Source organism: Tupaia chinensis, unplaced genomic scaffold, assembly GCF_000334495.1.
Source record: "Tupaia chinensis unplaced genomic scaffold, TupChi_1.0 Scaffold000185_1, whole genome shotgun sequence".
Lineage (NCBI taxonomy): Eukaryota > Metazoa > Chordata > Mammalia > Scandentia > Tupaiidae > Tupaia > Tupaia belangeri.
The window spans coordinates 3,023,635-3,038,145 of NW_006159660.1; the positions used below are offsets into that span (position 1 = coordinate 3,023,635).

Below are 14,511 nucleotides of genomic sequence, written 5' to 3' on the forward strand. Positions count from 1 at the left end.
TACCAAAAAAATCAACATAACAAAAAGTTGATTACCCAAGGGGATAGTGAAAATAAGACAAACCATTAGCTTAACTTAGACAAATACAGAAAGGACCCAAATAAAGTCAGAAATAGGTGATATGTAACAACATACTGCAGAAATAAAAAAGACCATTAAGGAATGTAACAGGCAAACTGAAGATCTAGGAAAAAATGGACAAATTCCTAAAACATACAACATAACTAGATTGTTGGGGCTGGCAGGTGGCATGGTGGTTAAAGACGCTGGATTCCCGCATGGCTGACTACAGTTTGAGTCCCAGACCTAGTAGCTTGCTTTCTCACTCCCCACCACCCCCCTCTCTCTGGTAAAATTAAAATAATAATAATGAATAAAGTCAAATAAAATTCTTAAAAATAAACAAACAAACATAACTAGACTGAACCAGGAAGAAACAGGAAGCTTGAACAGAGCAATGATAAGCAGTAAAAATGAATCAGTAATAATAATAATAAAAACAACAAAAAAAGGTCCAGGTCTCAATGGCTTCACTTCTGATTTCTACAAAGTTTTTAAAGCGTTAACATCAATTGTCCTCAAGCTTCTATAAGGAAGGAACCCTCTCAAACTTATTTTATGAAGCCTCCATCACCTCATACCAAAAGCAGACATGGACACAACAAAAAATAAAACTAAAGACTAACATCCCTGATGAATACAGATGTTAAAAATCCTCAACAAGATACTAACAGATCAAATCTACCAGCACATTAAAAGGATTATACACCATGACCAAGCAGGCTTAAATCCAGGGATGCAAGGGTAGTTCAACATGTGCAAAATAGATTAAATACATCACATTAGCAGAAAGAAACACAAAACCATATGATGATATAAACAGATGCAGAGGGGACCAGCAAGTGGCATAGTGGTTAAGGTGCTGGACACTCCCACATGTCCGATTATGGTTCGAGTCCTGGACCTGGTAGCTTGTTCTTTCTTTCTCTCTCTTTCACTCTCTCATCATATTAAAAATAAATTAATGGATAAATAAAATAAAATTAATAATTAAAAAAACAGATGCAGAAAAATCACTTGATAAAATACAATATTCCCTCAATATTAAGATTCAACGGAACATGGGTCGGCAGGTGGCGTGGTGCTTAGGGCGCTGGATTCCCACATGGCTGACCATGGTTCAAGTCCCAGACCTGGCAGCTTGCTTTCTCACTTTCTCTCTCTCTCTCTCTGTTCCCCTCCAGTCAAATTAAATATATCAATCAATAAAGTTTAAAAAAAAATGATTCAACAGAACAGGGACCAGCAGTTGGTGTAATGGCTATGTTGCTGGACTCCCATGTAGTCGACTGGGTTCAAGTCCCAGATCCAGTGGCTTAAACTCACACTGGGAACATGTGCATGTGTGCCCAAGACCCCAAGGAGAATGAAGAAGGGATTGCAGTATGGCCATCCCACTTGGGAGGTGATTTCTCACTTTCTGTCTCTGTCTTTCTGACAAGCCCACGTGCCCTACAGCAAAAACCTCTCCCCCCAAAAAGATTCAACAGAATAGGCACGGAAGGTACATTTGTCAACACAATAAAAGCCATCTATGACAAACCTACAGCTAGTAACATACCAAATGGAGAAAACTGAACACTTTCCTAATAAAAAGTGCAACAAGACAAGGTTATCCACTTTCTCCACTCCTTTTCAATATACTAGGTTGTCAGAAAAGTCAAGATACATTTTTGCATAGAAAAATATGTCATGACTTTCTGACACGACCTAATAGTATTGGAAGTCCTAGCCAACAAAATCAGAGAAAAGAGTGGGATAAAAAGCATTCAAATAGAAAAAAGTGTAAAATATTCCCTATTTGAAGATGTGATTACATACAAAGGAAATCCCAAAGAATCCATTAAAAAATTCCTAGAAGTGATAATTCAGTAAATTCATACGATACAAAATCAATATACAAAAATCTATAGCTTTTTTATATACTAACAATGAAGGAACTGAAACAGAACTGAAGAAAACAACCCCATTTACAAGAGACACAAAGACACGCCAGTAGGGAAAAAAAAATCTGACCAAAGAGGTGGAAGATCTCTACAAAGAAAGGTTTATCTCTGAATTTTCTATTCTGTTCTACTAATCTGAGTCTGTTTTTTGTGCCACTACCATGCTGTTGGCGATTCTCACAGTTGTATAATGAATTTTGAAGTTGTGAAGTGAGACACATCCAACGTTTTTCTTTTTGTACATATTCCCTTGGTGATACTGGGTGTCTTATGATTTCAGACATATTTTATGATATTTTTCCTATGTATGTGAAGAATGTCACCAGTAATTTTATAGAAATTGCATTAAATTTGTAAATTAACCTGGGTAGTAAGGTCTGCTCTTTAAAAGAATAAATCTGAGGCTGGTTTGAAGTCATCGCTATCTCCATCAGAGAAGTTGGGTCAACCCAATCCTCACTTTTCTACACTTGTATGTCTTTGTGTGCTTATTTTTTTGTTTGTTTATTTTTAAATCCACAGGTCCTGCACCACCACCACCACCACCACCACCACCCCAAAAAAAGGTGCTCTGCCAAGCGAGTCCTGGCAGGGCAGAATTGACTTTTTTTTTTTTAAAAAAAAAGAGAGACTTTTGCTATAGGTTGTGCGCTGTCACTGGAGACAGAGAAAGTGAGAAACAACCCCACAGAGAAGATGGCCACACTGCAATCCCTTCTCCATTCTCCTCTAGGGATTTTGGGCACATATGCCTGACTTGATTTTCAAGCTGCCAGGTCTGGCATTTGAACCATGTGGAAGTCCAGTGCCTTAACCACTGCACCACCTGCTGGCACCTAGCACCACCTGCTGGCACCTAGAATTGACTTTTTTTCTTCATTGCTTTCTTTTTTCTATAATTACTTTATTTAATTTTATTAATGCTAGTCATCATTATTTTCAAAGAATAGAGATAAGGAGGCATTGAGAAAGCAAGCCTCCATTTCTGGACTCGAACAGCCATCAATCAGTGCTAACCACCACAACACTTGCTGGCCCCTAAAACTGAAATTTTTAACACTACTGATTTTTCCAATGCCAAAACAAGGGATTTCTTTTTTTCTTTGGTTATCATTTTTCAATTTCTTTCTTTAGTTTGTCATAGTTTTCTTTGTAGAGGTCTTTCACTTCTTTGATTAGATTTATTCCTAGAATTTTTATTTTTTGTGTGGCTATTGTAAATGGGACTGCTTTTTAAAAATTTATTTAATTTTATTTATTCATTAATTTATTTTAATTTGGCCAGAGAGAGAGACAAAGAGGGAAAGTAATAAAGCTAGCCACCAGGTCCAGGACTTGAACCGTGGTCAGCTATGTGGGAGTTCCAGTTCCTTAACCACCACATCACCTGATGAACCCCAAGTGGGACTGCTTTTCTTAAAAATTATTTTATTTATTTATTTATTTATTCATTTATTTCAATTTGACCAGAGAGGGAGGAAGAGGGAGGGAGGGAGAGAGAGAGAAAGAGAGAGAGTGAGTGAGCAAGCGCGCGCGCAAGGAAGCAAGCAAGCATGCCACCAGGTCCAGGACTTGACTTGAACCACAGCTGGCCAAGTGGAAGTCCAACACCCCCAACCACCAAGCCACCTGCTGGCCCCCAAGTGGGACTCCTTTTATCATATAGTCAACTGATTTTTGATAAAGGATACAAGAGAATTCAGTAAAGAAAAGAATTTTCAGCAACTGGTGCTAGAAAAACAGGATATCCACCCAGAAAAAAGAAATGAAACTAGACCCCTGCCTCTCAACCATTAACAAAAATCAACTCAAAATGGACCAAAGATCTAAATGTAAAATGAAACAAAAAAAAGAGAGCCCAAAGAATGGGACAAATTTGGGAACCAGCAGTTAGCGTAATGGCTATGTCGCTGGACTCCCACGTAGTCGACCACGGTTCGCGTCCCGGACCCAAGATCCCGAGAGAATGGAGGAGAAGGGATTGTGGCGTGACCATCCCCTCTGGGGGGTGATTTCTCGCTTTCTGTCTCTATGTCTCTCTCTCTCTGGCGAGCACATGTACCCTATAGCGAAAACCTCTACAAAAAAAGAATGGGACAAATTATTTCCAAACTATATTTCAGATAAGGGATTAATAACCAGAATATACAGGAAACTCAAGCAGCTCACCTACAGAAAAATCATTTATCTAAAACTATGGGCAACACTTTCTCTCTCTCTCTCTCTGATCAAACTGGAAAATAATAATGATAATAACAATAAATAAAGTTAGATAAAATAATTCTTTAAAAGAAAAAGAAAGAAAAAAAATTAAAGATTGTATTTGCATCTTAAAAAGGTGATTTGGGGGGCCGGCAAGAGGCATGGTGGTTAAAGGTGCTGGACTCCCACATGGCCAACCATGGTTTGAGTTTCGGACCTGGTGGCTTGCTTTCTCACTTCCTCTCTCTCTCTCTGTCTCTCTCTGATCAAACTGGAAAATAATAATGATAATAATAATAAATAAAGTTAGATAAAATAATTCTTTAAAAGAAAAAGAAAGAAAAAAAATTAAAGATATGGGCAACTGATTTGAACAGACAACTCTCAAAAGAGGACATACAAATGTTCCATAGTTCTTACTCTAAGGGAAAAGCAAATCAAAACCATAACTCAATCATAATGGCTAAGATAAATAAATATATATGTGTGTGTGTGTATATACGTGTATGTGTGTATATATACGTACACACACACACACACACACAATAAAACAACAAGAAGTGCTGGCAAGAATGTGGCTAATGAAAATTAGTACAGCTATTGTAGAAAGCAGTATGGAGGTTCCTCAAAATTAACAAACAGAACTACCACATAAGCCAGTAATCCTACTCTTGGGTATTTACCTAAAGAACAGGAAATCAGTCAGAAAGAAACCTGCACATTCATGTTTGCTGCAGCACTATTTACAATAGCTAAGATACAGAATCAACCTGAGAATCCAATAACTAATGACTGAATTAAAAAAAAAGCATGGCACTCATATAAAATGGACTACTACAAGCCATTAAAAACAATGAGATCCTTTTGTTCCCCACAAAGTGGTCAATTCTAGAAGATGTGATGCTAAGTGAAATAAGCCAGACTGAAAGACAAATACTGTATGTCCTCACTTAGTATACACCAAGTGTCTACACTCTATGACAGAAATTAAGACTTGAAGACACAGAAGTAAACAAAGACAACTCTAGATACCAAAGAAAGGACAGAGATCGAAAAGGTGAAGGGAATAGAAGAGTATGAGGAAAGAAAGCATTTAACAGACACAAGAATGCAAGTAGATGGAACAAATGGATTGCAGAACAGCATACCACAAGTGAGTGAAAAAAGCAGACACTGTTAATCTTACATATGACTCTCGACTGTGATGTTCTTTGTTGAAAACAACAAGCAATAATATCCTTGATTTGATTGTTGGACACTTCATGCATGCTCTGAAATCCATGTTGTACCCCACAAACATTTAACAAATGTAAATGAAAAATTATAAAATAGGAAAAAAATTAAAAGTTAAGAGAAAAAAATTATTAAAAGCAAACCACCCATTAAGGACCATTTTGTACTTTCCTCCAAGATCATGTGGAAAATGAACCCATCAATACTATTAAATGAGTAACTCTTCCTGGGAACTTCCATCCTAAATAGACAAAACTAAGATAAACTGGAAATTTTGTTATTATTTTAATTTTGTCAGAGGGCTTATGTGCTTGCCAGAGGGAGGAAGATAAGCAAGCAAGCACCTCAGACGGGGAATGTACATGTAGCAATCCCATCTCGCTCTCTCCCTCCTTTCCAGATTTTAGGCACAAATGTTGGGGATGTTTCTCAGGCTGCCAGGTCTGGAGCTTGAACCACAAGGTCAGCTATGTAGGATCTGGCTGCCTTAACCACCAGGTCACAGAGCAGAAATGGGAAATGTTTTTTGAAGACAAAAATCATAGCATGCTGCAGTAATTAACCAGACCCATATGGGAAACATCCCAAGTTCTTACAACAGGTAGCTCCTGAGCACACCAGGTATATGAGCATGCTGTGCCCATGATTCACGTCAGTTGATGAAGACCCTGTAAACGGTGCTTTTGTTACTCTCTCTCACTAAAGGCAGAAACTAAAAAAAAGTGTTCAAAGGGCCAGCCAGTGTCATGGTGGGCAGCTGGATCTGACATGGCCAACTACATGGTTCAGTCCTGTACCTAACAACTTGAAAATGTGTGTGTGGCTGGGGGGAGTTGACACCGTGGTTAAGGTAGAGGGATCCCACATGGTCAACTGTAGAGTTCCAAGTTCTATATCCCTGGATTTGGCAGCTGGAAAAACACACTGGGCATAAGTGCATGTGTGTCCAAAATCCCAAGAGAAGAATGGAAGAGAATGGATTATGGTGTGGCCGTGATTTCTCACTCTCTCTCTCTCCAGCGAGTTTATGCGCTCCATAGCAAACAAATTAACCAAAAAAAACCACGCTGGGCAACACATGCATACATGACCAAAATCCCAACAAGAGAATGGAGAGGGTGGTGGTTAAGGTGAATAGATGCCACATAGCCAGCCACGAAGTTCAAGCCCCAGATCATGCTCCTGTCTTACAGTATGTCTGCTCAATAAAAGAAGAAAGTGAAAGATATTTTTTTGTTGTTGACAGCATCTCCTCGTAGCTACTGAACAGAGTTAAGATTTTTGAGGATGGAAAAAACTGGAGGAAAATATGTGAATTAATTTATAGGGACCTCCTTTTCCTGAGTAATTACTAAGTATTTCTAAAATCTGGAAAATTCTGCACAAAAAAATCACTATTTAACTTGCTTTCTAAAAGAAAACGCACTGGCCCAGCTATAGCAGCACAGGTAGAAGGGCATGACTACATGGTGCTGGAGCCATGTGGAAACATGGGTTCGGATTCTGGGTCAATCTAAAAACATGAGGCAGCTTCTTGGGACTCCTGATTCTGGGTAGCTGAAAGGCTGTAGTGAGGATTGTGGTGTGGCAAGGCCCAATTGAGGCTTTTTGTCTATCATCCCTCTCTCTCTCTCTCATGAGGATAAAAGGGAAAAAAAAGAAAAGAAACTAAAAAGTAAAGAAAGTAATCAGAAAATTAAAATAGTAATGATGACAGGCGCAAAGCCTACATGACCAATTTCTTTAAAAATATCAGAAAAAGGAGGGGGAAAAGTCAACAATTATTTCAAATACAAAATATTTCCCCAAATCGAAAATTTAGGTACTGTTGAGACTGTGGAGAAATTGAAACCTCTGTGAGTTACTGACTTAAAATAGGGTGGTCTGAGCTGGCAAATAGTATGGTGGTTAAGGTGCTGGATTCCCACATGGTTGACCATGGTTCAAATCCCAGATGTGGTGGCTCGCTTTCTCTCTTTCTGTCTCTGGTCAAACTGAATAATAATAATAAATAAAATTAGGTAAACAGTTCTTAAAATATTTTACAGTAAAATAAGGTGTTCACTGTGGAGAACAATTCCTTAAAAAGTTAAACAGGGGGCCAGCAGGTGTGTGATGGTTAAGGTGCTAGACTCCCACATGGTCAACTGTGGTTCAAGTACTGGACCTGGCAACTTGAACGTCATGCCAGGTGAGTGTGCGTGCATGCCCCAAAACCCAAGAGAATAGATAAGAAAGGATTGTTGAGTGGCCATCCCCACTACAGGGAGAGTTCTCACTTTCCCTCTCACTTTTTTTTTTTCTTTTAGATTTTTGCCATAGGGAAAGTTAGAAATCCACCCCCCTCTGGGGGAGTGGCCACACCACAATCCCTTCTCCTCCATTCTCCCAGGATCTGGGGCATGTACACAGCATGATTTTCAAGACAATGGATCATGGGGCCAGCAGGTGGTGTGGTACCGCGACCACGGTTTGAGTCCTGGACCTGGTGGCTTGCTTTCTCACTTTCTCTATGATCAAACTGGAAAATAATAACAATAATCAATAAAGCTAAATTAAAAATAACTATATATATATATATAAAGACAACATGTCGATCTCTCTCTCTCCAGTGAGTACACATACCTACAGCAAAAACCTAAAGTTGCACAGATTGGCCAATCCTGTAGTGCAGCAGTTAAGTACTGTGCTTAGGGAGCAGGATCTCACATAGATAAATGTGATTCAAATCGGGGCTCCAAAGGTTTGAAACTGACACCAGATGCATGTGCGTGTATGCCCCAAATCCTGATGGCATAGAAAAATGAAAGAGAAAGGACTGAGATGAGCACAATCCGTGGGAAAGGTGCTTTCTCTCTTTCTCCCTTTCTGTCTCTGTCAGGTACACACACCCTCTAGCAATGAAAAAGTTTACAGAAAAATAGAATTAAAGTACAAGTTTGTTTGTTTGTTTGTTTTTAAAGTTAAAACAGAATTACCATATACTCCAAGAATATTCTTACACTGAGGACTAAATCCAATAGATGTTAAAGCAAGGACTCAAGAAGATACTTGCATAGCAATGTTCAAAGCAGCACTGCTCATAATGACCCAAAGGTCAAAATAACCTAAATATCCACCTACAGAGGAATGGATAAATGAAACAGTATATACAGACAATGTAATACTAGTCAACCTTAAAGAAGAAAATGACATTCTAATACATAATTAGGTCATTGGAAAAGTCCTGAAGCATTTTTGCATACAAAAATATGTCATGACTTTCCTGACAATTCAACATAATGTAGACAAACATGTGAAGTAAAATAAGAATTTTCTGGGCCAGCAGGTGGTGTGGTAGTTAGGGGTGCTGGACTCCCACATGGCCAACCATGGTTCAAGTCCTGGACCTAGCGGTTTGTTTTCTCACTTTCCCTCTCTCTCTGTCCCCCTCTGATTAAATTTAAAAATATATGAATAAATAAAGTCAAATAAAATAATTTTTTAAAAAAGAATTTTCAAACAGTTCATGTATTATGTAAAACTTTCCATGGATTTAAAAACTGTGCACCGGGGCCAGCAGGTGGCACAGTGTTTGAAGCACTGGATTCCCACATGGGCAACCACGGTTCAAGTCTCTGACCTAGCAGCCTAAAAAAAAATCACATGTGCACACGTGTGTGCCCATTTTAATTGAGAGGAGAATGGAGAAGGGGCTGCAGTATGGCCATTCCCCCAGGGATGATTTCTAACTCTCTCTCTGGCTAAGTAAATGCCGCCCTATGGCAAAAAAAAAAAATTAACATTTAGCATCGAAATAAACTTGTGCTAACTTGTTATGTCTGAATAGGATCTAGTTTAATGTGATAAAAAGAATAAAGCAATTTTTTTAAAGAGTCTCCATCATCATCATTATGAATTCTGTGAAAATAGAAGCAATAACGAATTATCAATTTTATGGGTAGAAGAATGGTTAAATTACTGACCTTTATGAAGTTAATAGGACCAAAGATAATCAGTTTACAATGGATAACTCTAAGAAGGGACAAATAGGAGCCAATTGGTGACATGGTTAAGGCAGCTGAATCCCACATGGTTGATTGCACAGTTCGAGTTCAAGGAATGACAACCTGAGAAACATGCAGGGTCTGTGTGCGTTCCAGTGTGCCCAAAATCTCAAAAGGAGGGAGAAATGGAGAAGGAAGAACTGTGGTGTGACCACCCTCAATGGGATGGGGGGTGGCGTGTATTACTTTCCCTTTCTCCTGTGAGCACACACTCCCTCTGCCAAATTAAAAAAATAGGGAACCAGCAGTTAGCGTAATGGCTATGTCGCTGGACTCCTACGTAGTCGACCACGGTTCGTGTCCCGGACCCGGTGGTTTAAAACTCACGCCGGGCGCGTGTGTGTGCGTGCCCAAGATCCCGAGAGGAGAATGGAGGAGAAGGGATTGCGGCGTGACCATCCCCCCTGGGGGGTGATTTCTCGCTTTCTGTCTCTATGTCTCTCTCTCTCTGTCTGGCGAGCACACGCGCCCTACAGTGAAAATTTCTCAAAAAAAATAAATTAATTAAAAAAAAAATAAATGAAGCCCTGTGAACATGGCGCTGCGAGCAGCATGGAGTGTACAGGCCGAGGCCTGCAGCCTGCGCACAGCCTCAGTGCCCGCCATGCCCTGCCCGCCGCGGCCCTGGCAGCTGCGGGTGGGCCCCGTTTGGACGCTGCGCACGGGACCAGCTCTGCTGTCGGTGCGTAAATTCATGGAGAAACATGAGTGGATAACAGAAAACGGTACTGGAACAGTGGGAATCAGCAATTTTGCACAGGAAGCTTTGGGAGATGTTTTTTATTGTAGTCTGCCTGAAGTTGGGACAAAACTGAACAAACAAGATGAGTTTAGTGCTTTGGAAAGTGTAAAAGCTGCTAGTGAACTCTATTCTCCTCTGTCAAGAGAAGTAACTGAAATTAATGAAGCTCTTGCAGAAAATCCAGGACTTGTCAACAAATCTTGTTATGAAGATGGTTGGCTGATCAAGATGACACTGAGTAACCCTTCTGAACTAGATGAACTAATGAGTGAAGATGCGTATGAGAAATACATAAAGTCTATTGAAGAGTAAAAGTAGAACCCTTAAATAAAGTAGTATAAAACAACTTAATCCAGGCATAGTTGTCTTAAATTAGTGGTTGATAGAAGACTTAAATTGCAACTTTTAGCAATACCAGCAGAAAAAGAAACTACTCTGAACACTACTACTTGGAAAGAAAAACCCTTTAACTTTCTAATGATCATATTTTTAATAAACACAAAATGTATCTTTTTCACAATAAAAAAAAGAAAAATGAAAAGGACAAAAATGATGTTAAAGATGACACTTGCAGCAGATCATCTACAACTTGAGAGAAAAATTGTGTTTGTGTCCTAACTGAACAGGATCAAGGATTAACAGCAGAAACAAAAACCAACATAAAAGACATCTCATCTCAATTGGTTCAGCATATGATAATTCTAACTGACAAATTAAAGTTAAGTAAGCTTTCAGCTCAATGGGTACCAAAACTGCTGGTGCCCAGAGCAGCTGCAAACAAGAGTGAGAACGTTCAATGAAAATTGTTAAAATTTATTTCTTCATCAAAGTGAGAGACAAACGGGAAAATACACAGATGAATACTCTCAACAGTCTCAAATCACAATCCTCTCTCTACCACCCCTAGTAAGCCAGGATCATGGGCTCATGTGCCTGCCATGTACAGGTCTACTAGGGAACTGAGTCACAATCTTTCCGATGGATCCAGCAACACTTGAGCAACATGCTACAGCTGCACCACCAGTGGAAGTGGGATGAAGATCCTGAAAAAAAGTACAAAGTGATGGCCACCAAGAAGTGGAAGTGATGATCCAGTCAAAACAAAAGTGGACCAGTCAGAAGCGAAGGTCATGGCAACAGTTTTGGAGGATGCTCAAGGTATTTTGCTTACTGATTTTCCAGAAGGCCAAAGAACAGTAATATCTAATACGAGGGGTTTCAGAAAATTAGCTGAGCTATAGCAGGAAAACACCCCGAACACTCCACTAGTCTTTCTCTACCGCAACAATGCTCCCTGCTCAATGATCTCAGCAAATTAGGGCAATTTTTCAAGTTTTAATGGGAAACCATTGGACACACACCTTACAGTCTTGACTGGCCTCCTGACTTCTATTTTCCAATCTTATAATAGATAACTTTAAGGGCCACACCCATTCTTCTTCAGTTACCAACGTAAAAAAGACCAAACTGATGTGGTTAAATTCTCAAGGACTTGAGACCAACAATTGGCATAATGGTTATGTCGTTGGACTCTCACGGAGTCGACCACAGTTCGAGTACTGGATTCGGTAACATAAACACACGCCAGGCGCCTTTGCATGTGTGCCCAATATTCCTAGAGGAGGGATTGTGGCATGGTCATCCCCCCTTGGTGGTAATTTCTTGCTTTGCTTCTGTCTTTATGGCAAGCATATACGCCCTACAGCAAAAGCCTCCCAAAAAGGGACCAGCAGTTAGCATAATGGCTATGTCACTGAACTCCCATGTAGTCGACTGCGGTACGAGTCCTGGACCCGGTGGCTTAAACTCACGCCAGGTGAGTGCACGTGCCCAAGATCCCGAAAGGAGAATGGAGAAGGAATTGCGGTGTGGCCATCCTCCCTGTGAGGGGGGTGATTTCTTGCTTTCTGTCTCTCTGTCTCTGTCTTTCTGGCGAGTGCACATGCACTATAGCAAAAACCTCTCCAAAAACAAAACAAAATAACCTCCCGCTCAAAAAAAAAGGGAAAAAAATCAAATAAATAAATAATTATTAGCAAAAAAGAAACAAAAAAAAACCCTCAAGGACCTCAGTTCTTTAGGGATATACTAAATGGCTGCTAGCATCTCACACAAGTATCCTTGCCTTTGTGGAGCTTATCATGAAAAATACAGCTTTTATTTTTAAATATTTAAATTCCTTTTTTTTTTCTGTGAACTTTATTAAGTCTCCTTGTAAGCCAGACACAAAACCACAAATACTGAATGATCACACTTACCATACAATAAAATCTACTTTCAGATTCAAAGACACAAAAAGTAGACAGGGTCCAAGAAGAAGGAAGAATGCAGACTTATTAAGAATATAGAATTTGGGACCAGCAGTTAGTGTAATGGCTATGTTGCTGAACTCCCATGTAGTCGACTGCGATGTGAGTCCCGGGCCCGGTGGCTTAAACTCACGCCAGGCACATGTGCGTGCGTGCCCAAGATCCTGAGAAGAGAATGGAGGAGAAGGGATTGCGGCATGGCCATCCCCCTAGTGGTGATTTCTCACTTTCTGTCTCTGTGTTTCTGTCTCTCTTGCAAGTGCACGCATCCTACAGCAAAAATCTCTAAAACAAAACAAAACAAAATAGAAACACATAGAATTTCGGTTTTGGATAATGAAAAAGTTCTATAAATGAATAGTAATGGACTGCAATAAGGCAAACATAACCATAATGCTACTGAGTAGTATACCTGAGAGTGATCAAAGTAGGAAACTTAATGTTACATATGTTTTACCACAGTAAATTCCCATAATTAAAGAAACTAATTTTCAAACCAAGAGTTCTCAAAGTTGACAAGTAAAACTCACAACTATGCAGCTATCATCATGAAACTGCATAACTCTAGAATCAAAGAGAAGACCCTACAAAGTCCCGCGATATAAAACAGGCTACCCAAAAAGAGGGCTTCAGACTCTACACTAAGAAAACAATGAATACCTTCAAAATTCAAAAATGCAATTTTTTTAAAGAATTATTTTATTTAACTTTATTTATTTGTTCATTTGTTTATTTCAATTTGACCAGAAAGAGACAGATTGAGAGAGTGAGAGAGAAAGCAAGCTGTCGGGTCGAGGACTCAAACTACAGTCGGCCATGTGGGAATCCACCACCTTTAACCACCACGCCACATGCCGGCTCCAGCGATGCAATTATTAACAGAACTATATACCTTAACTATCCAGTAAGTAAGTAGATGGACACATGACTAACCAGAGCTCAAGGGCATGACAAGTGTGCCCAATACATGTGCATGTGTCCAGGATACCAATAAAATGGACAACTGAAAGAAAAAAGAAAAAAAAAAAAAGGACTGCAGTGTGACCAGGCCCCACTAGGGGGGAAGGACAGCTCCCTCTCTCTGCCTCTTCCCCACATGTATAGGCACCAAAAAAAAAGGACAAGGGTAGAGTCCTATTTGCTATCCCATAACAAAACAGTTACATGACACAGAGGGAAAGATGAGTCTCACATGGCTGAAAAGGGTTTGAATCTTGACCCTGTCACCTTCAAGTCAGGCCTGCACATACATGTCCAGGATCCTAGAGAATTATAAGAAAAGGGACTGTGGCATGAAAAGACCCCACTGGGGAGAAGTGCTTGTCCCCCATGTGCAGACACATATACATGCTCTCTATCATAGAAACTAACTTTTAAAAAGTGCGTAGAATAGACCGACTTTCAGACATTAAAATTAATATAAAAATTATTTCCTATTGTTATCACTAATGCAGCAAACTGCACATCCAACACAAAACAGTAAATTTCAGGAAGAGGATGAAGGAAGATCCTTCATCATACGATGGTACTTTTCAATCATAAGATGGCAGGAAAAAAGGTCTATAGAGCGACAAGTACAGGTGGAGCAGTTGAGAAGGCTCCACAAGAGATTTTAAAAATGTTAGTCCTCACTGTCTCTTTTAAAAAAACTTTTTTCTCTTATGAGACACATTGGCATGGATACCCTAGACATGGCCTTGCTATGTGAGGGTATGAACAACATGTCAACGTCAACCACGGATGGAAACCCTGGCCTCTCATATGGCCTCAGTGTTGACGAACAGTGTGACCTATTATCTGTGTCACCATGGCTGAGTCAAGAAAAATTTTTTTAAACACAAAATTAATAAAAAGTACTAATGATATTCAATATAGCCCAATAATATAATAAAAATGGAAATTTGGGGTGGAATTCTGTGCTGTTGGAAAGTCATGATAATGATATATATTATATATATAACATATAATATATA

General features: G+C 39.5%; 2 protein-coding genes across 2 annotated transcripts in view; one reads left to right on the forward strand and one right to left on the reverse strand.

The window, feature by feature from the left end:
* PPP4R2 (protein phosphatase 4 regulatory subunit 2) overlaps positions 1 to 14,511 on the reverse strand; it is a gene marked incomplete at its 5' end in the record, with an annotated part of 71,006 nt that overhangs the window by 37,461 nt on the left and 19,034 nt on the right.
* Positions 10,023 to 10,568, forward strand: LOC102494178 (glycine cleavage system H protein, mitochondrial). The gene has a single exon (XM_006146697.2). The coding sequence runs from the start codon at positions 10,023 to 10,025 to the stop codon at positions 10,539 to 10,541; it is 519 nt and encodes a 172-aa protein (XP_006146759.1). The 3' UTR covers positions 10,542 to 10,568.